This window comes from Rana temporaria, chromosome 3 (genome assembly GCF_905171775.1).
Source record: "Rana temporaria chromosome 3, aRanTem1.1, whole genome shotgun sequence".
Lineage (NCBI taxonomy): Eukaryota > Metazoa > Chordata > Amphibia > Anura > Ranidae > Rana > Rana temporaria.
The window spans coordinates 14,344,598-14,366,903 of NC_053491.1; the positions used below are offsets into that span (position 1 = coordinate 14,344,598).

General features: G+C 51.5%; 1 protein-coding gene across 1 annotated transcript in view; it reads left to right on the forward strand.

Moving 5' to 3' along the window:
* Nucleotides 1-7,429: 7,429 nt before the first annotated feature.
* The window catches only part of LOC120931121 (immunoglobulin superfamily DCC subclass member 4-like), a 184,711-nt gene continuing 169,834 nt past the window's right edge, over nucleotides 7,430-22,306 (forward strand). Inside the window, exon 1 of the mRNA XM_040342283.1 lies at nucleotides 7,430-7,590. Coding sequence (XP_040198217.1) covers nucleotides 7,521-7,590 — 70 coding nt within the window. The 5' untranslated portion in view covers nucleotides 7,430-7,520. The remainder of the gene's footprint in view (nucleotides 7,591-22,306) is intronic.

A 22,306-nucleotide genomic window follows, 5' to 3' on the forward strand; every position in this document is an offset into this window, starting at 1 on the left:
TTTTTTTATATATATATTTTTTTATTTCTTCTTGTTTTTTTTTTGTAAAGGGCCCCTCCCGCTTCTCAATTCGCAGCAGACCCCCCGCTTCTCATTTCAGGCGGCAGCACTCCCCCCCCCCCCCCGGTTCTCTGCTCCAGGGGGCCCATGCCTGAAGCTGTGTAAGGGGCCCCATAATTCCTGATGGCGGCCCTGCCTACACCTACAGGTAATCTTCTAGTAAGTCTTACCCGTAGGTACGGTGAATATCCCCTAAACTTGCACTGTTTAGGAGACATTCACATCAGAGTGAATGCAGAGCACCGCGCCATGATAATGACTCCCGTGTCATAGGCGTGAGTGACGTCATCACGGCCCGGCCATACAAACCCGCTGGAGAGCGCGATCCTGGAAGGAAGAACGGGCGAAGATAGTCGTATTTAATGGTGGACATCTTATTATCTGCAGCAGTGGCGGCTGGTGCTTTTTGGGGGGGGGGGGGGTAGCAAACAAACCACCCAGCCCCCCTCCCCATTTGCTCAATCAGTCAAACCCCCCAACTCCCTACGTTGATTGTCCGTCTGTCCATCAGCCCCGCACTTACCCCATCCAGGCCGCGGCTTCCCCCTGGGTCTCCTCTTAGGCGCCTACCCCGCCCTGCTCTCGGCCAATACGGTCGCTTCTCCTCTTGGCCAATCGGGTCTTAAGACCTGCTTCCTGATTGGCCGGGAGGAGAAGCAGGAAGACAATGGCAAATATTAATTCACTATCATCACACAAGTGGGTGGGCTCTGGGTGCAGTGCTCTGCACCTCAAGCCCACCCTTTTTTGAAGCCAATTAGAGCCTCAAGCTAAAAAAAAAAAAAAAAACCTCATAGAAATCTATGCGTCCGGTGCCCTGCATTTAGATTAGGTGCATGGATTAGGGGAGCGGCCCCCCCTAAACCTAAATGAGCATTAAACACCTCTCTTGCAGCCCCTCCCTATCCCCCTCTCCTCATAAATTTGGTGTCCCTCATATGTCAAGTTCATGTACTTGGTGGCCTCCCTATCCCCCCCTCCTATCTCCTATCATATATTTGGTGGCCTACTAACTCCTCTTCAATATTTAGTGGCCCCCCTATCCTGTAATTTGTGCCCCTCGCACCCCATCCCATGCTCATAAATTTGGTGGCCCCTCCTATCCCCTTCCCTATATATGATGCCCCTCCCCCCCCATTTCCTTTTCATATATTTGGTAGACCTCATCCTCTTTCATTGGTGCCCCCCACCCTCTCGTTCCTTTATTTGGTGGCCTCACCTATATTTTGAGGCCCTACTCTCCTCTGTTATATTTATTTCTCCCCATCTCTAATATTTCATGGTCCCCTCTCCCACATCCTCTGAGATATTTGAAGTCCTCCTCGCCCCCCCCCCCCTTATCCCCTCTCATAGATTTGCCCCCCTTTCCCCTCATATATTTGGTGACCTCCCCCCGTCTCCTCTTCTATATTTGGTGCCCCCTTTTCCCCTCATATATTTGGTGCCCCCTTTTCCCCTCATATATTTGGTGCCCACCTTTTCCCCTCATATATTTGGTGCTCCCCTTTTCCCCTCATATATTTGGTGCCCCCCTTTTCCCCTCATATATTTGGTGCCCCCTTTTCCCCTCATATATTTGGTGCCCCCCTTTTCCCCTCATATATTTGGTGCCCCCCTTTTCCCCTCATATATTTGGTGCCCCCCTTTTCCCCTCATATATTTGGTGCCCCCTTTTCCCCTCATATATTTGGTGCCCCCTTTTCCCCTCATATATTTGGTGCTCCCCTTTTCCCCTCATATATTTGGTGCCCCCTTTTCCCCTCATATATTTGGTGCCCCCTTTTCCCCTCATATATTTGGTGCTCCCCTTTTCCCCTCATATATTTGGTGCCACCCTTTTCCCCTCATATATTTTGTGCCTCCCTTTTCCCCTCATATAATTGGTGCCCCCCTTTCCCCCTCATATATTTGGTGCTCCCCATCCTCTCTCTTATATTTGATGGTCACCTACTGAATCCCCTCTCCTATATTTGTAACCCACCTTATCCTCTCTTCCATATTTGGTGCCCCCCATTCTCTGTCCTATATTTGCTGCCCACTATTCTTCTATATTTAGTGCCCCCTATCTTTTCTACTATATTTGGTGCCCCCCAACCTCTCTCCTAAATGTGGTGCCCCCATCCTCTTTTCTATATTGGTTGCCCCTTATACCCTCTTCTATATTTGTTTTTGGCCCCCCCTCTCTCCTATATTTGGTGCCCTCCCTATCCTTTCTCCTATGTTTGGTGCCCCCCGTCCTCTCTTCTATACTTGGTGCCCCAATCTCCTCCCCTATATTTGTTGGCCCCTCTCCTGTATTTGGTGGCCTCCTATACCCATATATTTGACAGCGCCTCTGTCACCTCTTCTATATTTACTGCCCCCCTCTCCCTTCTCATATATTTGTAGCCCACTTATCCTATACTTTGTGCCCCCCCACCTCTGTCCTAGATTTGGTGCCCCCCTATCCCATGTCCTTTATTTGGTACCCCCTATCTTTTCTCCTGTATTTGGTGGACCCAATCCTCTCTCCTATATTTGGTTACGGCATCCCTTCTCCTATATTTGTTGGCCCCTTCTTCCATTATTAGCGTCCCACCATCCTCTCTCCTATATTTGGTGACCCCCTAACCCCCCTCTTTTATTAGGTGGCTCCCCTGTCCTATATTTGCCCCCCACCCTCTGTTTATTCGTCTTCCTCTCCTATATTCAGCAGCCCTGCAATCCCTCTCTCACATATATGCCCCCCCATCCTCTCTCACACATGTGCCCCCCCATCCTCTCTCACACATGTGCCCCCCTCCTCTCTCACACATGTGCCCCCTCCTCTCTCACACATGTGCCCCCCCATCCTCTCTCACACATGTGCCCCCCCATCCTCTCTCACACATGTGCCCCCCTCCTCTCTCACACATGTGCCCCCTCCTCTCTCACACATGTGCCCCCCATCCTCTTCCACACATGTGTCTCCCCCATCCTCTCTCACACATGTGCCCCCCTCTTCTCTCACACATGTGCCCCCCTCCTCTCTCACACATGTGCCCCGCTCCTCTCTCACACATGTGCCCCCATCCTCTCTCACACATGTGCCCCCCATCCTCTCTCACACATGTGCCCCCATCCTCTCTCACACATGTGCCCCCCCATCCTCTCTCACACATGTGTCTCCCATCCTCTCTCACACATGTGTCCCCCATCCTCTCTCACACATGTGCCCCCCATCCTCTCTCACACATGTGCCCCCCTCTTCTCTCACACATGTGCCCCCCTCCTCTCTCACACATGTGCCCCGCTCCTCTCTCACACATGTGCCCCCATCCTCTCTCACACATGTGCCCCCCATCCTCTCTCACACATGTGCCCCCATCCTCTCTCACACATGTGCCCCCCCATCCTCTCTCACACATGTGCCCCCCTCCTCTCTCACACATGTGCCCCCCTCCTCTCTCACACATGTGTCCCCCTCCTCTCTCACATATGTGCCCCCCATCCTCTCTCACACATGTGCCCCCCTCCTCTCTCACACATGTGTCCCCCTCCTCTCTCACATATGTGCCCCCCATCCTCTCTCACACATGTGCCCCCCATCCTCTCTCACACATGTGTCCCCCCCCCCATCCTCTCTCACACATGTGTCCCCCTCCTCTCTCACATATGTGCCCCCCATCCTCTCTCACACATGTGCCCCCCATACTCTCTCACACAAGTGCCCCCCCCCATCCTCTCTCACACATGTGCCCCCCCCATCCTCTCTCACACATGTGTCCTCCCATACTCTCTCACACAAGTGTCCCCCCCATCCTCTCTCACACATGTGTCCCCCCCCCATCCTCTCTCACACATGTGTCCCCCCATCCTCTCTCACACATGTCCCCCCCATCCTCTCTCACACATGTGTCCCCCATCCTCTCTCACACATGTCCCCCCCATCCTCTCTCTCACACATGTCCCCCCCATCCTCTCTCACACATGTCCCCCCCATCCTCTCTCACACATGTCCCCCCCCCCATCCTCTCTCACACATGTCCCCCCCCATCCTCTCTCACACATGTCCCCCCCCATCCTCTCTCACACATGTCCCCCCCATCCTCTCTCACACATGTCCCCCCCCATCCTCTCTCACACATGTCCCCCCCATCCTATCTCACACATGTGCCCCCCCCATCCTCTCTCACACATGTCCCCCTCCCCATCCTCTCTCACACATGCCCCCCTCCCCATCCTCTCTCACACATGCCCCCCCCATCCTCTCTTACACATGTCCCCCCCATCCTCTCTCACACATGTCCCCCCCATCCTCTCTCACAAATGTCCACCCCCCATCCTCTCTCACACATGTCCCCCTCCCCATCCTCTCTCACACATGTCCCCCCCATCCTCTCTCACACATGTCCCCCCCCATCCTCTCTCACACATGTCCCCCCCATCCTCTCTCACACATGTCCCCCCCCCATCCTCTCTCACACATGTCCCCCCCCATCCTCTCTCACACATGTCCCCCCCCATCCTCTCTCACACATGTCCCCCCCCTCTCTCACACATATCCCCCCATCCTCTCTCACACATGTGCCCCCCTCCTCTCTCACACATGTCCCCCCCATCCTCTCTCACACATGTCCCCCCATCCTCTCTCACACATGCCCCCCCATCCTCTCTCACACATGTGCCCCCCATCCTCTCTCACACATGTCCCCCCCATCCTCTCTCACACATGTCCCCCCCCATCCTCTCTCACACATGTCCCCCCCCCCATCCTCTCTCACACATGTCCCCCCCATCCTCTCTCACACATGTCCCCCCCCATCCTCTCTCACACATGTCCCCCCCATCCTCTCTCACACATATCCCCCCCATCCTCTCTCACACATGTCCCCCCCATCCTCTCTCACACATGTCCCCCCCCCACATCCACTCTCACACATGTCCACCCCCCATCCACTCTCACACATGTCCCCCCCATCCTCTCTCACACATGCCCCCCCCATCCTCTCTCACACATGTCCCCCCCCACATCCACTCTCACACATGTCCACCCCCCATCCACTCTTACACATTTCCCCCCCATCCTCTCTCACACATGTCCCCCCCATCCTCTCTCACACATGCCCCCCCCATCCTCTCTCACACATGTCCCCCCCCCATCCTCTCTCACACATGTCCCCCCCCCATCCTCTCTCACACATGTCCCCCCCATCCTCTCTCTCACACATGTCCCCCCCATCTTCTCTCACACATGTCCCCCCCATCCTCTCTCACACATGTCCCCCCCCATCCTCTCTCACACATGTCCCCCCCCCATCCTCTCTCACACATGTCCCCCCCATCCTCTCTCACACATGTCCCCCCCCATCCTCTCTCACACATGTCCCCCCCCCATCCTCTCTCTCACACATGTCCCCCCCATCCCCTCTCTCACACATGTCCCCCCCATCCTCTCTCACACATGTCCCCCCCATCCTCTCTCACACATGTCCCCCCCCCATCCTCTCTCTCACACATGTCCCCCCCATCCCTCTCTCACACATGTCCCCCCCATCCCTCTCTCACACATGTCCCCCCCATCCCTCTCTCACACATGTCCCCCCCATCCTCTCTCACACATGTCCCCCCTATCCTCTCTCACACATGTCCCCCCCATCCTCTCTCACACATGTCCCCCCCATCCTCTCTCACACATGTCACCCCCATCCTCTCTCACACATGCCCCCCCATCCTCTCTCACACATGTCCCCCCCCCATCCTCTCTCACACATGTCCCCCCCATCCTCTCTCACACATGTGTCCCCCCCATCCTCTCTCACACATGTCCCCCCCCATATCCTCTCTCACACATGTCCCCCCCCCATCCTCTCTCACACATGTCCCCCCCATCCTCTCTCTCACACATGTCCCCCCCATCTTCTCTCACACATGTCCCCCCCCCATCCTCTCTCACACATGCCCCCCCCCCATCCTCTCTCACACATGTCCCCCCCCATCCTCTCTCTCACACATGTCCCCCCCCATTCTCTCTCACACATGTCCCCCCATCCTCTCTCACACATGCCCCCCCCCCATCCTCTCTCACACATGTCCCCCCCCATCCTCTCTCACACATGTGCCCCCCATCCTCTCTCACACATGTCCCCCCCCATCCTCTCTCACACATGTCCCCCCCCATCCTCTCTCACACATGCCCCCCCATCCTCTCTCACACATGTCCCCCCCCCATCCTCTCTCACACATGTCCCCCCCATCCTCTCTCACACATGTCCCCCCCATCCTCTCTCACACATGTCCCCCCCATCCTCTCTCACACATGTCCCCCCCATCCTCTCTCACACATGGCCCCCCCATCCTCTCTCACACATGTCCCCCCCATCCTCTCTCACACATGGCCCCCCCATCCTCTCTCACACATGTCCCCCCCATCCTCTCTCACACATGTCCCCCCCATCCTCTCTCACACATGTCCCCCCCATCCTCTCTCACACATGTCCCCCCCCATCCTCTTCCACACATGTGTCTCCCCCATCCTCTCTCACACATGCCCCCCCATCCTCTCTCACACATGTCCCCCCCCCATCCACTCTCACACACGTCTCCCCCCCATCCCCTCTCACACATGTCCCCCCCATCCTCTCTCACACATGTCCCCCCCCCATCCCCTCTCACACATGTCCCCCCCATCCTCTCTCACACATGTCCCCCCCCCCATCCTCTCTCACACATGTCCCCCCCCATCCTCTCTCACACATGTGCCCCCCATCCTCTCTCACACATGTCCCCCCCCATCCTCTCTCACACATGTCCCCCCCCATCCTCTCTCACACATGCCCCCCCATCCTCTCTCACACATGTCCCCCCCCCCCATCCTCTCTCACACATGTCCTCCCCATCCTCTCTCACACATGTCCCCCCCATCCTCTCTCACACATGTCCCCCCCATCCTCTCTCACACATGTCCCCCCCATCCTCTCTCACACATGGCCCCCCCATCCTCTCTCACACATGTCCCCCCCATCCTCTCTCACACATGTCCCCCCCATCCTCTCTCACACATGCCCCCCCATCCTCTCTCACACATGTGCCCCCCTCCCCTCTCACACATGCCCCCCATCCTCTCTCACACATGTGCCCCCCTCCCCTCTCACACATGTCCCCCCTCCCCTCTCACACATGTCCCCCCATCCTCTCTCACACATGTGCCCCCCATCCTCTCTCACACATGGACCCCCATCCTCTCTCTCACACATGTCCCCCCCTCCTTTGTTGCTCTCAGACATGGAGATGTCCTCAGACTGGCTCAGTAACCAATAGATGGCAGCAGAAGGACACTCACATCCCAGCTGCCTAAATAAACATAAAGGGGGTTAAAAAAAGGGGAGAGAGGAGAGAGGAAAAAAAAACTTGTCCAAGATGGCGGCTGAGTGGAGGGCCGGGGAGCCCCTCTCTGCATCCCGGGGCTGGTGAGAGAGGGGTGCAGGGGCTGGGCACACTACATGGCGCTGGGAAGGCTGGCACTGCTGTGGGGATTGCACTGGGCAGGCTGTGTCCTGGTGGTGGCTGCAGGTAAGTGCTGCGATCATCTGGGGGGGCTGTGATCATCTGGGGGGGGTTGTGATCATCTGGGGGGGCTGAAGCTCTGACATGACCCCCCCTCCTCCTATACAATGCCGCACCATCACCCATGCCAGGTCGGATCTCTGCTGCAGATCCCATGCGGCTCTGCCAGGGACAGCTGGGTGTAGTAGACTGGCACACAATCACTGACCCCCCCCCCCCCATTCCCAAAACCCAGACCCCCGACATGCTAAAGGGCACATCTATCTATCGATACCCCCATCTGTCTGGTGCTGATTGATGGCAGATTGGCAGTGACAGGCTGATTGATCAATCCTATTGGCAGTTTATAGCATTCTGCTGCGCTGATTATTTATAGATGTATCGATAATGTGACACAGGGACCGATCAGGGCACACATGGTTGGCTTGGCCGGGATTGCATTGAGATGAATGGAAGATGATTTGTTTATTTGTTTATTTAGATCGGATTTGTTTGTTTTTTTATACTTGTGGTGATTTTGCTTTTTTTATCTGTCAAATCCCAATGTGGAGACAATCAACCGAGACAAAGAGACGGAAGGGGCTTCATTCTGATACATTGTGTCATTTTATTCCTCTTTCATCCCTATGGAACATTTGTATCATTTTATTCTTCCACCACTTTGTATTTATTGTATCATTTTATTCTTCCATCACTTTGTATTTGTTGTATCATTTTCTTCTTCCATCACTTTGTATTTGTTGTATCATTTTATTCTTCCACCACTTTGTATTTGTTGTATCATTTTATTCTTCTTCTTCTTCTTCTTCTTCTTCTTTTACAAGAATTGTGTTATTGCTTTCCTCTTCAATCGCTATGTATACATTGTATCATTTTATTCTACCTCTTATATCACTTTGTATTCATTGTATCATTTTATTCTTCAATCTTTAGAGGAATTGTGGTGTTGCTTTCCTCTTTTACTTTCTGTGTAATAATTGTGTTATTTTTTATTCTACCTCTTCTATCACTTTGTATTTCATTGTATCATTTTATTCTACCTTTTCTATCTATCACTTTTAATGCATTGTATCTTTTATTCTACCTCTTCTATTACTATGTTGTATCATTTTATTCATGAATCTTAAGAGGAATTGTGTTGCTTTCCTCTTTAATTTCTGTGTAATAATTGCATTATATCATACTACCTCGTTCTACCACTTTGTATTTCATTGTATCATTTTATTCTTCAATCTTTAGAGGAATTGTGTTGTTGCTTTCCTCTTTTAATTTCTGTGTAATAATTGCATTATATCATACTACCTTGTTCTATCACTTTGTATTTCATTGTATCTTTTTATTCTACTCTTCTATCTATCACTTTGTATTCATTGTATAATTTTATTCTACTTCTCTATCTATCACTTGTATTCATTGTATCATTTATTCTACCTCTTCTAATACTATACATTGGTTGTATCATTTTATTCTTCAATCTTAAAGTGGATGTTCACACAAAAAGTGAACCTCCGCTTTTTGGAACCCTCCCCCCCTCCGGTGTCACATTTGGCACCTTTCAGGGGGGAGGGGGGTGCAGATACCTGTCTAAGACAGGTATTTGCATCACTTCCTGGTTCTGACTCCCGCGGGAGTCCGGCCCCCCTATGCCCCCCCCCCCCACTGTCTTCTGGGAAACACTGGGCCGGATTCAGAACGAGATACGATGGCGTATCTCCTGATACGCCGTCGTATCTCTGATCTATGCGCCTAATTCATAGAATCAGGTTACGCATAGATATCCCTAAGATCCGACAGGTGCAAGTGACTTACACCGTCGGATCTTAGGCTGCAATCTCACGCTGGCCGCTAGGTGGCGCTTCCGTTTGTTTACGCTACGAATATGCAAATGAGGAGTTACAGTTTCAGAAACAAACGACTGCCCGGCGCTTTTTTTTACGTTGTTTGCGTTCGGCTTTTTCCGGCGTATAGTTACCCCTGCTATATGAGGGGTAGCTAATGTTAAGTATGGCCGTCGCTCCCGCGCCGAGTTCTGAAATTTTTACGTCGTTTGCGTAAGTCGTTCGTGAATACGGATGGACGTAATTTACGTTCACGACGAAAGCAGTGACGTCCTTGCGACGTCATTTAGAGCAATGCACACTGGGAGATTTTACGGCCGTTCTAGTAAAACTTACAAAACGCAGGGTCAAGGGAAATTTAAATAAAACACGCCCCCTACATCCCCATTTGAATTACGCGGCCTTACGCCGCAACACATACGCTGCGCCGCTCTAACTAAGGGCGCAAGTTCTTTGTGAATAAAGAACTCGCGCCCAAAGTTAGAGCGGCGTAACGTATCGGAGATACGTTACGCGGGCCGGACAGATACGTCAATGTATCTGAATCCGGCCCACTGTTCCCAGCAGAGAGCGGGGACCAGTAACGGCACGCCGCGATACTCGCGCATGCGCAGTAGGGAACCGGGCAGTGAAGCAGCAAGGCTTCACTTCCTGATACCCTTACCCAGGATGGTGGCGGAAGCAGCCGAGGACCAAGCGATTGCTCAGCCTCGCGCTGCTGACATCGCGGGCGCGCTGGACCGGTAAGTGTCCATTTTTTAAAAGTCAGCAGCTGCAGTATTTAAAAAAAAAAAAAAAAACGGCAGAACCTCGGCTTTAAGAGGAATTGTGTTGCTTTCCTCTTTAATTTCTGTGTAATAATTGTATTATATCATACTACCTCGTTCTATCACTTTGTATTCATTGTACTATTTTATTCTACCTCTTCTATCACTTTGTATTTCATTGTATCATTTTATTCTACTGTTCTATCTATCATTTTGTATTTCATTGTATCATTTTATTCTACTCTTCTATCTATCACTTTGTATTTCATTGTATCATTTTATTCTACTGTTCTATCTATCATTTTGTATTTCATTGTATCATTTTATTCTACTCTTCTATCTATCACTTTGTATTTATTGTATCATTTTTTTCTGCAATCTTTAGAGGAATTGTGTTGTTACTTTTCTCTTTTAATTTCTGTGTAATAATTGTGTTATTTTTGATTCTACCTTCTATCACTTTGTATTCATTGTATCATTTTTATCCTCTCCGATCAATATATTGATCATTTATATATCTGCTGATCCCTCATACATGAAGCATTTTGTCTACAGCAGGCTTTCCCAACTTTTTTTTTTTTGCCCCAGAGAAACCACTAAATCATTTTGGGCCCCATCCGTTCAAAAGTGGGGCCCTGGCACTTGCTGAGCAGGAGGACCGGGTGTACTGTCTTAATTAGTGGCTTCATCGCTCGGGGGGCAGCAGACAGACTTGACCACAGACACCCCCCCCCCCCCCGTCACTCCAGACTGCCACCCCATGCTCACCCCCCCAGTAGCTCAAGCCTGCCACCACACACCATACATACACCCATACACCCCCCCCCCCCCCGGTCCATGGCTTGCTCACTCGCCCTCTGGCCCACTAGGCCCCCTGCCAGCCCTGCACTTACATCATGCAGGTCGCAGCTGTGGCGGCAGCTTCCCCTCTCCGTGTCCCGGCTGTCGCTTCTCCTCCTGGCCAATCGGGTCTTCACACTCCTGGCCAAAGGGGTTTCGGGACCTGCTTCCTGAATGGCCGGGACGAGAAACAGGAAGACATTAGCGAATCTTAATTTGCTAATGTCACACAACTGGGTGGGCTCAGTGATCTGCGCCCCCCGAGCCCACTCATTTTTTTTAAGCTTTTTGTGCTTCTAATAAAAAAAAATCCATTGAAATCCATGCGTGTAGATTGGGGGCCAGACGCATGGATTGGGGGTGGGGGGTTTTAACGCTTCGGGTGCCCCTAATGAGCGACCGCCACTGGTCTTAATGCAGACACCGATCCTCTTCTGTCTCCTCCTGCAGTGCTGCCAGCCTCTCCTCCTCTCCTTCCCTCTGGCAGCATTGCAAAGAGATTTGTTCTAGAAAAAACACCTTGCAGGGTCCGGCCCCCCGAGCCCTCGTTTTACTTACCTGAGCCCTGAATTTCCATGGGCACGATCCCATGTCACTTTCTCCACGGCTCTTCATTGGATAGATTCATAGCAGCGCAGCCATTGGCTCCCGCTGCTGTCAATCAAATCCAATGACGCGGCTGCCGGGGGGGGCGGGGCCTCCATTGATTCTTAATGCGGGGGGCAGCGCAAATGCATCTGAAGCCACAGCGCATTTTTTGGTTGTGGGAAATCACATGGTGCAAAAGCACCGTGCGATTTCCCTCCATCTGCATTTTAGAAAAGATACAGGAACCTTTTTCCTGCATGAAACGCAGGCCCAGCAGCCCATTCAAATGATCAGACTGCCGTGCCTGCGCAAACGCGATTCGCAGAGCCGCGTAGATGTGAACCGAGCCTGACTGTGATCAGTAAAGCTGGAGTAGAATTTCCTTTTGAACAGTCTCGATTTTTGGAATATTCAAATTTATGAATAGCTAAAGTATACCTATTCTTCTTCTTCTATCGCTATGTATTAACCACTTCAATACCGGGCATTTTCACCCCCTTCCTGCCCAGGCCAATTTTTAATTTTCCGCGCTGTCGCACTTTGAATGACGATTGCGCGGTCATGCGACACTGTACACATATGACTTTTTTTCCCCCACAAATAGAGCTTTCTTTTGGTGGTATTTGATCACCTCTGCGGTTTTTATTTTTTGCGCTATAAACAAAAGAAGAGTGATACGTTTGAAAAAAACCCCACAATGGCCCGGATTTACGAGATACGCCGCGTAAGTGTCAATGTGCGCCGTCGTATATATGCGCCTGAATTTGAAAGCAAGATACGCCTGTAAATAGGCTTCATCCGACCGACGTAAGTTTCCTACGCCGTCGTATCGGGGGCGCATATTTACGCTGGCCGCAAGGGGCGCTCCCATTGATTTACGATTCGAATATGCAAATGAGTGAGATACGGCGATTCACAAACTTACTTGCGCTCGTCGCATTAATATACGCGTTTTACGTAAGTCGTATGTCCGGCGTAAAGTTAAGCCTCATAAAGCAGGTGTAAGTCATGTTAAGGTATGGACCAGGGAACAGCCGTCGTGTTTTACGTCGTTTGCGTAGTCAGTGAATAGGGCTGGGCGTAGGTTACGTTCACGTCGTAGGCAGTGATTCAACGTATATCAGGCGTTCATTCCGACGTGATTCTGAGCATGCGCATTGGGAAGTGTCCACAGGACGGTGCATGCGTTGTTCGCTCGGCCCATCATTTGCATGGGGTCACGGTTCATTTAAATAGATCACGCCCACTTCCACCTACTTTGAATTAGGCCGGCTTACGCCGAAGAATTTACGTTACGCTGGCGCAACGTTGGGAGCAAGTGCTTTGTGAATACTCTGCTTGCCTCTCTGTGTTACGTCGGCGTAGCGCATATGAGATACGCTACGGCAGCATAAATATGCGCCAATGTCTGTGAATCCGGGCCAATATTTTTTACATTTTGCTATAATAAATATCCCAATTTTTTTTAAAAAAATGTCTTCCTCAGTTTAGACCGATACGTATTCTTCTACATATTTTTGGTAAAAGAAAATCGCAATAAGCGTTTATTGATTGGTTTGCGCAAAAGTTATAGCGCCTACAAAATAGGGGATAGAATTATGCCATTTTGTTTTATTATTTTTTTTTTTGCTAGTAATGGTGACGATCTGTGATTTTTATCGTGACTGCGACATTATGGCGGACACATCGGACACATTTTTGGGACCAAAGTTTTATGACATTTTGTTGTATTATTTTTTTATCTGCGATTTTTATCGTGACTGTGACAAATCGGACACTTTTGACACTATTTTGGGACCATTCTCACACAGCGATCAGTGCTATAAAAATGCACTGATTACTATATAAACGTCACTGGCAGGGAAGAGGTTAACACTAGGGTTCCCGTGTCCTGCTGCTGTGTCCGTAGATATAGACAGCAGGACTCGGCTCCCCCCCCATGCGCCCGCATCATTGGATTTGATTGACAGCAGCGGGAGCCAATGGCTGCACTGCTATCAATCTATCCAATCAGGAAACAAGACACCAGCCAGAGCTGGCATGCTCGTTCCCGTCGTGGGAATTACGGGGTTCAGGTAAATATAAGGGGGGGCTCTGGGGACGCTGCTGCAGCACAGCAGCAGTGGCGTCACTAGGGTTGGTATCACCTGGTGCGGAAAAAAAAATGGTGTCACCCCCCCACCAACTTTAGTCCCCCCTCAGTACAGACTCCCTCCACTAACTACAGACCCCCTCCCACAGTACAGATCCCCCCACTAAGTACAGACCCCCCATCAATATAGACCCCCTCCCTCAATATAAACCTCCCCCCTCAGTATAGACACCCCCACCTCAGTGCAGAACTCTCCATCAGTACAGACACCCCCCCTCAGTGCAGACCCCTCTCAGTGCAGACCCCCTCTCAGTTACAGACACCCCCTCAGTTGCAGACCCCCCAGCAGTACAGACCCCCCTCAGTGCAGACCCCCCAGTTACAGACACCCCCCCCCAGTTACAGACACCCCCCCAGTTACAGACACCCCCTCAGTTACAGACACCCCCCTCAGTTGCAGACCCCCCAGCAGTACGGACCCCCCCTCAGTTACAGACCCCCCAGTTGCAGACCCCCCAGCAGTACAGACCCCCCTCAGTGCAGACCCCCCTCAGTTACAGACCCCCCCAGTTACAGACACCCCCCCCCAGTTACAGACACCCCCCTCAGTTTCAGACACCCCCCTCAGTTTCAGACACCCCCCTCAGTTTCAGACACCCCCCTCAGTTACAGACACCCCCCTCAGTTAGACACCCCCCTCAGCTACAGACACCCCCCTCAGCTACAGACACCCCCCTCAGCTACAGATACCCCCCTCAGTTGCAGACCCCCCAGCAGTACGGACCCCCCTCAGTTACAGACCCCCCTCAGTTACAGACACCCCCCTCAGTTAGACACCCCCCTCAGCTACAGACACCCCCCTCAGTTAGACACCCCCCTCAGCTACAGACACCCCCCTCAGTTACAGACCCCCCTCAGTTACGGACCTCCCTTCAGTGCAGATCCCCCTCAGTACAGAGACCCCCCCTAGTGCAGACCCCCAGTACAGACACCCCCCTCAGTACAGACCCCCCAGCATTAGACACCCCCTCCCCCCATCAGTATAGACTCCCCCTTACCTCACAGACCTCACAACAGAAGATGCACACAGCGATGTGTCCCTTGAGCACGGGCTCCTCCTCCTCTGTGGATGTAAACAGAGAGGAGGGGGCGGCGGCTTCGTTACGCTCTGCTGAGGGACACAGCCGCGGCGTGAGCAGCGAGGCACAGGGAAGCGGGCGGTGTTAGTAAAAATGGTGTCACCCCCCCACCAACTTTAGTCCCCCCTCAGTACAGACTCCCTCCACTAACTACAGACCCCCTCCCACAGTACAGATCCCCCCACTAAGTACAGACCCCCCATCAATATAGACCCCCTCCCTCAATATAAACCTCCCCCCTCAGTATAGACACCCCCACCTCAGTGCAGAACTCTCCATCAGTACAGACACCCCCCCTCAGTGCAGACCCCTCTCAGTGCAGACCCCCTCTCAGTTACAGACACCCCCTCAGTTGCAGACCCCCCAGCAGTACAGACCCCCCTCAGTGCAGACCCCCCCAGTTACAGACACCCCCCCCAGTTACAGACACCCCCCTCAGTTACAGACACCCCCCTCAGTTACAGACACCCCCCTCAGTTACAGACACCCCCCTCAGCTACAGATACCCCCCTCAGTTGCAGACCCCCCAGCAGTACGGACCCCCCCTCAGTTACAGACCCCCCAGTTGCAGACCCCCCAGCAGTACAGACCCCCCTCAGTGCAGACCCCCCTCAGTTACAGACCTCCCTCAGTTACAGACCCCCCCAGTTACAGACACCCCCCTCAGTTAGACACCCCCCTCAGTTAGACACCCCCCTCAGCTACAGACACCCCCCTCAGCTACAGACACCCCCCTTAGCTACAGATACCCCCCTCAGTTGCAGACCCCCCAGCAGTACGGACCCCCCTCAGTTACAGACCCCCCTCAGTTACAGACACCCCCCTCAGTTAGACACCCCCCTCAGCTACAGACACCCCCCTCAGTTAGACACCCCCCTCAGCTACAGACACCCCCCTCAGCTACAGACACCCCCCTCAGCTACAGATACCCCCCTCAGTTGCAGACCCCCCAGCAGTACGGACCCCCCTCAGTTACAGACCCCCCTCAGTTACGGACCTCCCTTCAGTGCAGATCCCCCTCAGTACAGAAACCCCCCCTAGTGCAGACCCCCAGTACAGACACCCCCCTCAGTACAGACCCCCCAGCATTAGACACCCCCTCCCCCCATCAGTATAGACTCCCCCTTACCTCACAGACCTCACAACAGAAGATGCACACAGCGATGTGTCCCTTGAGCACGGGCTCCTCCTCCTCTGTGGATGTAAACAGAGAGGAGGGGGCGGCGGCTTCGTTACGCTCTGCTGAGGGACACAGCCGCGGCGTGAGCAGCGAGGCACAGGGAAGCGGGCGGTGTTAGTAGTGCCGCTACCCACGGGTGTCATCCCCCCTGGCGGGTATCATCTGGGTGTGGCCCGTACCCCCCGCACCTGCCTAGCAACGCCACTGCACAGGAGGTTTTTCACCTTAATGCAGCGAATGCTGCTCAGAATAGCCACTAGATAGCGCTGACAACAGTAGCAAATGAGTATTTATTTCTTATGATCACCAGCTCCATCTAGTGTCCATATTGTGGTATTCCCCTGATTCATTCTATTCACAACCGGCCTGGAGAGGAAATAGTCCTGTAACATTCACAGAACGAATGTACATTCATATATTAGGCAGGACAAATGGCTCTGCAAATTTATTATAAATACAATACAATGCAGGATGACTCCCAAGCACTGGCACAAGTGATGCCGGGGGTTGGGGGTCGTCAGCAGAGCAATTGTGTGCTTGCTAGCTGTAATGTCAGGCAGTCAAGGAGGGGGGCGCCCTTTCCGACATCAATGCTAGTGTTACAGAAAGATGGGACAAAGTAATACATGTACTCTTGTCCCACCTGGAATTTATTAATGCAAACAAAGTGATACTTCTTCTTTAAGTGGAGCTTTAGTGCAAAAATTAAGTCCTGTCGGACAGCATCCCCTGAGGAAGCCCGATACATGGGCGAAACATGTTGGAAAGTTTACTCTTTAGAGCTGTTTCCATGAAATCTTGTTGAACTGTACTTGCCAATTGTTATGTTTTAACAATTTTTTATTTTGTTCTTTAAAATACAAAAATTCTTATACATTATAGTTGAAACCATTTTTAATTTATTCTGCACCTTAAGGCTGCATTCACACCTAGGCGACAAAACGCCTGAAGCGCAACGCTCGTGCCACTGGAGGGGAGAATTTCCATTGATGTCTATGAGATGGTTCACATCTCATAAACGCCGTACGCCTGCCGCCTGAAAACAAGTCCCGGACCCTTTTTTTCAGGCGGCATTGGCGTTCGGCCATAGACATCAATGTAAATTCTTTGTGAAAAAAAAAAAAAAGTAACCAAATCGCGGCAAAATACGCCGCGTACGCGGCGTTACAATGTGAATGGGGCCTAAAAATCCCCTTCTTTTCATCTAATTAAGGTATGTGGTGCTAATATTAAGTCAAGTGATCATAAAACCCTCTCTTTTCTTCAATGAAGTTGACATCAATGGGCACAGTGATAACAATGGGCACAGTGGCAACAATTAAAGGGCACAGTGACATGCACAGTGGCAACAATGGGCAAAGTGGCTACAATTAAAGGGCACAGTGGTGGCAATTGGCACAGTGGCGACAATTGAGGGGCAGAGTGGCTGCGTTTGATGGCATGGCACAGTGACTGCGTTTGATGGCATGGCACAGTGACTGCGTTTGATGGCATGGCACAGTGGTGCGAATTGATGGCACAGTGACTGCGTTTGATGGCATGGCACAGTGGCTGCGTTTGATGGCATGGCACAGTGACTGCGTTTGATGGCATAGCACAGTGGTGCGAATTGATGGCACAGTGACTGCGTTTGATGGCATGGCACAGTGGCTGCGTTTGATGGCATGGCACAGTGGTGCGAATTGATGGCACAGTGACTGCGTTTGATGACATGGCACAGTGACTGCGTTTGATGGCATGGCACAGTGACTGCGTTTGATGGCATGGCACAGTGGTGCGAATTGATGGCACAGTGACTGCGTTTGATGGCATGGCACAGTGGCTGCGTTTGATGGCATGGCACAGTGACTGCGTTTGATGGCATGGCACAGTGGTGCGAATTGATGGCACAGTGACTGCGTTTGATGGCATGGCACAGTGGCTGCGTTTGATGGCATGGCACAGTGACTGCGTTTGATGGCATGGCACAGTGGTGCGAATTGATGGCACAGTGACTGCGTTTGATGACATGGCACAGTGACTGCGTTTGATGGCATGGCACAGTGGTGCGAATTGATGGCATAGTGACTGCATTTTCTGGCATGGCACAGTGGTGATAAATGATGGCACAGTGGCTGCGTTTGATGGCATGGCACAGTGGTGACAATTGATCGCACAGTGGCTGCGTTTGATGGCATGGAACAGTGGTGCGAATTGATGGCACAGTGGTGCGAATTGATGGCACAGTGACTGCATTTGATGGCATGGCACAGTGGTGACAATTGATGGCACAGTGGCTGCGTTTGTTGGCATGGCACAGTGGTGACAATTGATGGCACAGTGGCTGCATTTGATGGGCACAGTGAGGCTGCAATATTTTTATTTTTTTCGTTTGCGCCCCCCCACAAATTTTGAGCACTAGCCGCCACTGCAAGCAGCTTCTTTGCAGCGCTTTAGGAGCGCTGAATTCACCGCTCCTAAAGCGCCCCTTCCCATTGAGGTGCTTTTTTTTAAAAACCAAAGCGCCTGCAAAAACGCCCCAGTGTGAAAGGGGTCTTAGCGGAGCTTTACCAGCATTTTTTGGGCGCTGGCAGTGTGAAAGGGCTCTGATAGCACTCGGGGCTTTCACATTGGGATTGCAGATGAGGCTTCTTTCATGCGCTTTACAGGCACTTTTTTTTTAACGCCAAAGCGCCTGAAAAACGCCCCACCGGAACATGGAAAAACGTGGTGCAAGCTATACTTTTTCTGAACGCACCGCATCAAAACTGCACGCCACTGATATACCATGCAATTTGGGGCCAAGAAATGTGCTGCATTTGCAAGAAGCGTTTGGGTGCCCTTTAAAAAATTTAATTGGCACCCGCAAGGGTGTGTCGCAAGGGCAGCTCGCTTATCTGCGGTGCAGGAAACGCGCTCCTTTCCCGCGCCGCGTTTTGGTGCGATTCCCCGTAAGAGGGTCATTTGTAGCCGCAATACACTAGTATAGGGGATTAGGAATGATTGCTGAGTCATCACTTTTTTATCCTCCTCTATATCTGCCTGTAGATTTGTATGATCGGTCATGTGATTTCCAATCGTAGTGTGTGGGTTTATCTGCCGATCGGATACGTCTGTATACATTTTGTTCAGGAGAGTAAAACTGATGACCGATTTTTTTTTTCATTGCTCGAGTGTAATGGAAAAGTTCTTTTGGATGGTTTCCCTCCTCATGTGACATTCATTGGCGTTGTCATGCTCTAGGAACCCGTGGCTTGGCGGGCCCATCATGTGACTCTTGAATGATTGCGGTGGCCCCTCGGCGTCTCTCAAAGGAATGAACCGTCTTCATTGTCCTTAAAGCAGAACTAAACCGTATCTGAGCACCACAGGCTGAAAGTTATATTTATTACATTTTTCTTACATTTTTAATATTTAAAGCCAGCTCAGGCATGCAGTCAGGAGGGTGTGCTTAGCTGAGTAAGCTCCTCCTCCTCACATGAAGACTCCAGGGATGTATGGCCTAGACCTAGGCCAGAAACCAGGAAGCAACAGAAGAAATGTAAACAAAAAAAAAAAGAAGTATAAAACAAGTAAATTAAACCCCTAAGAGCCGGTTCACACAGGGGCGACTTGGGATCTGACTTGAAGTCGCCCGACATGTCAGATTACATTGAAGTAGGGGTGCAATGGATCACAGTTGATCCGTGATCCGAACGGGTCACCCCCTTCGGATCGGAACACACTGTGATCCGCGGATTGCCGCGGCTCCGGAGCTAGGCCGAAGCCGCAGCCTTTCCTAATGTTATGTCCGCGGCTCCGGAGCTAGGCCGAAGCCGCGACCTTTCCTAACGTTATGGCCGTTATGGTTATACCTCCAGAGCCGCGACCATAACGCTAGGAAAGGCCGCGGCTTCGGCCTAGCTCCGGAGCCGCAGGAATAACATTAGGAAAGGCCGCGGCTTCGGCCTAGCTCCGGAGCCGCGGCCATTTTGGTACACCCGGCGACGGCCCTCCTCTGTTTACACCCACAGAGGAGGAGCCCGCACTCGTGGGGAAGAACCACATGCTGGGAGTGTCTGTACTGCCCGAGGGGGGTCTCTTGCCCCGAGAGGAGGGGGGGTCTCTTGCCCCTAGAGGAGGGGGGATCTCTTGCCCCTAAAGGAGGGGGGGTCTCTTGCCCCGAGAGGAGGGGGGGTCTCTTGTACTGAGAGGAGGGGGGTCTCTTGTACTGAGAGGAGGGGGGTGTTTGCACCGAGGGGGTACTATAGTTGGTGGGGGGGTGAACAGTGGGGGGGAGATGTGTATATTACAGTGGGGGGGGGGGATGTGTATATTACAGTGGGGGAGAATTTTTTATTTTTTATTTGCCGATCCGAAAAATGATCCGATCCGTGACTCCTGATCCGAGGAACGATCCGAACCGTGAGTTTTTTGATCAGTTGCACCCCTACATTGAAGTGAATAGGAGCCGTCTTAATGTACACTACTGCAGTCGTTCCGACTTCAGAAAAGGTTCCTGTACTACTTCAAGGCGACTTGTTCCCATTGATTTCAATGGAAGTCGCCTCCAAGTCGGATCCCCTGTCTTAAAGGGGTTGTCAAGTGTAATGGTCAGGGGTTAACACCGTTTACGATATTCCATTCCACCAACCCAAGACAGCTTATCCGACACTCCAACAATCCAGCAGACACGATCCATAAGAATTCCCCAGAAGGACGAGACACACAGCTCTGTTCTCTCTGGTTCAAACGAATGAATCCTTTAATGGTAAGCTCTCCGATTTTTATACAGTTAGGCCCCGTACACACGGCCGAGGAACTCGACGTGCCAAACACGTCGAGTTCCTCGGTGAGTTCAGGGATGAAGCCGCCGAGGAGCTCGGCGGGACGCCTTCTCCCATAGAACAACGAGAAAATAGAGAACATGTTCTCTATTTTCTCGACGAGTTCCTCGGCGGCTCCATCGGGCCAAAAGTGTATAGACGACAGAGTTTCTCGGCAGAATCCGTGTGTACGAGGCCTTAGAAAGCATGCTGCAGTAATCACAGGGACGATGAAACACTCCACCCAAAACATAACACAATGGGTGCTTAACGAGCCCCCCTCAATCCGCATCTTAGACAGACATTCTGGCACCGAATCGACAGGAGTTAATTACTACAGCTGACAAGTCACATTCCACATCTATTATCAATAGTATTTTCTCACAAAACAGTGTCATTAGCATACACAATGAAAGATCTTAGGAGCAGACGTAATTAGCACAATGGACAACAGAATGCAATCACAGCAAGCCCCATCACCACAGCCAGGTGGACTTAATTAGCATCTCAACAGTCTATGTTACACATTGAATGAATCACTGTCCTATTGACCTGTTGGGGTCAGAATAAACAACCTGTAATATTCCAAGATATCCTGCAATACATGAATTATCATTAATGTCCCATCTCATGTAATTCATGATATCAGTTCTCAGTCATCCTATGCCCCTAATGGACATAAGATGACCCTAGACCCAAGAGTCATTAGTGAAGCTGGCACAGGAGTACCCAGCATCCTTCAAAAGTCTCTGGGTATCACGGGCCATTCCGTTACATCAAGGTACAATAATTTTTTCCTAAATAGCTTCCTTTACCTTAGTACAGTCCTCCTTCACTTACCTCATCCTTCCATTTTGCTTTTAAATGTCCTTATTTCTTCTGAGAAATCCTCACTTCCTGTTCTTCTGTCTGTAACTCCACACAGTAATGCAAGGCTTTCTCCCTGGTGTGGAGTGTCGTGCTCGCCCCCTCCCTTGGACTACAGGAGAGTCAGGACGCTATCTACGTTGCAGATAGAGAAAGCAGCTGTGTGTTAGTGGGCGTCCTGACTCTCCTGTTGTCCAAGGGAGGGGACGAGCACGACACTCCACACCACACTACTGCAGTCGCTCTGAATTCAGAAAAGGTTTCTGTACTACTTCAAGGCGACTTCTAGGCGACTTGTACACATTGATTTCAATGGAAGTCGCTTCCAAAGTCGGATCATTGTCTTAACTGAAGCAACTTTCCACAGAGGCAAACCCCTCCCTCCCACAGAGCTGATTACTCTTTGATTGGCCACTGGCAAAGTCCCCTGTCCTGGAGGCGACTTCAAGTCACTCCAAATCACGCTTTGGTTCACGCTCAAGTCGCGCTGAGGTCGCCTCGCAAAGTCGCGCACAAAGTCGTGTTGCCCCTGTGTGAACCAGTGTCTTGTCGAGCTAGTTCCCCTATCGGATAGGGTCCAGCCTCGACTGCGCAGACGAAGCCCACGGAAATCTCCGAACCCGATCA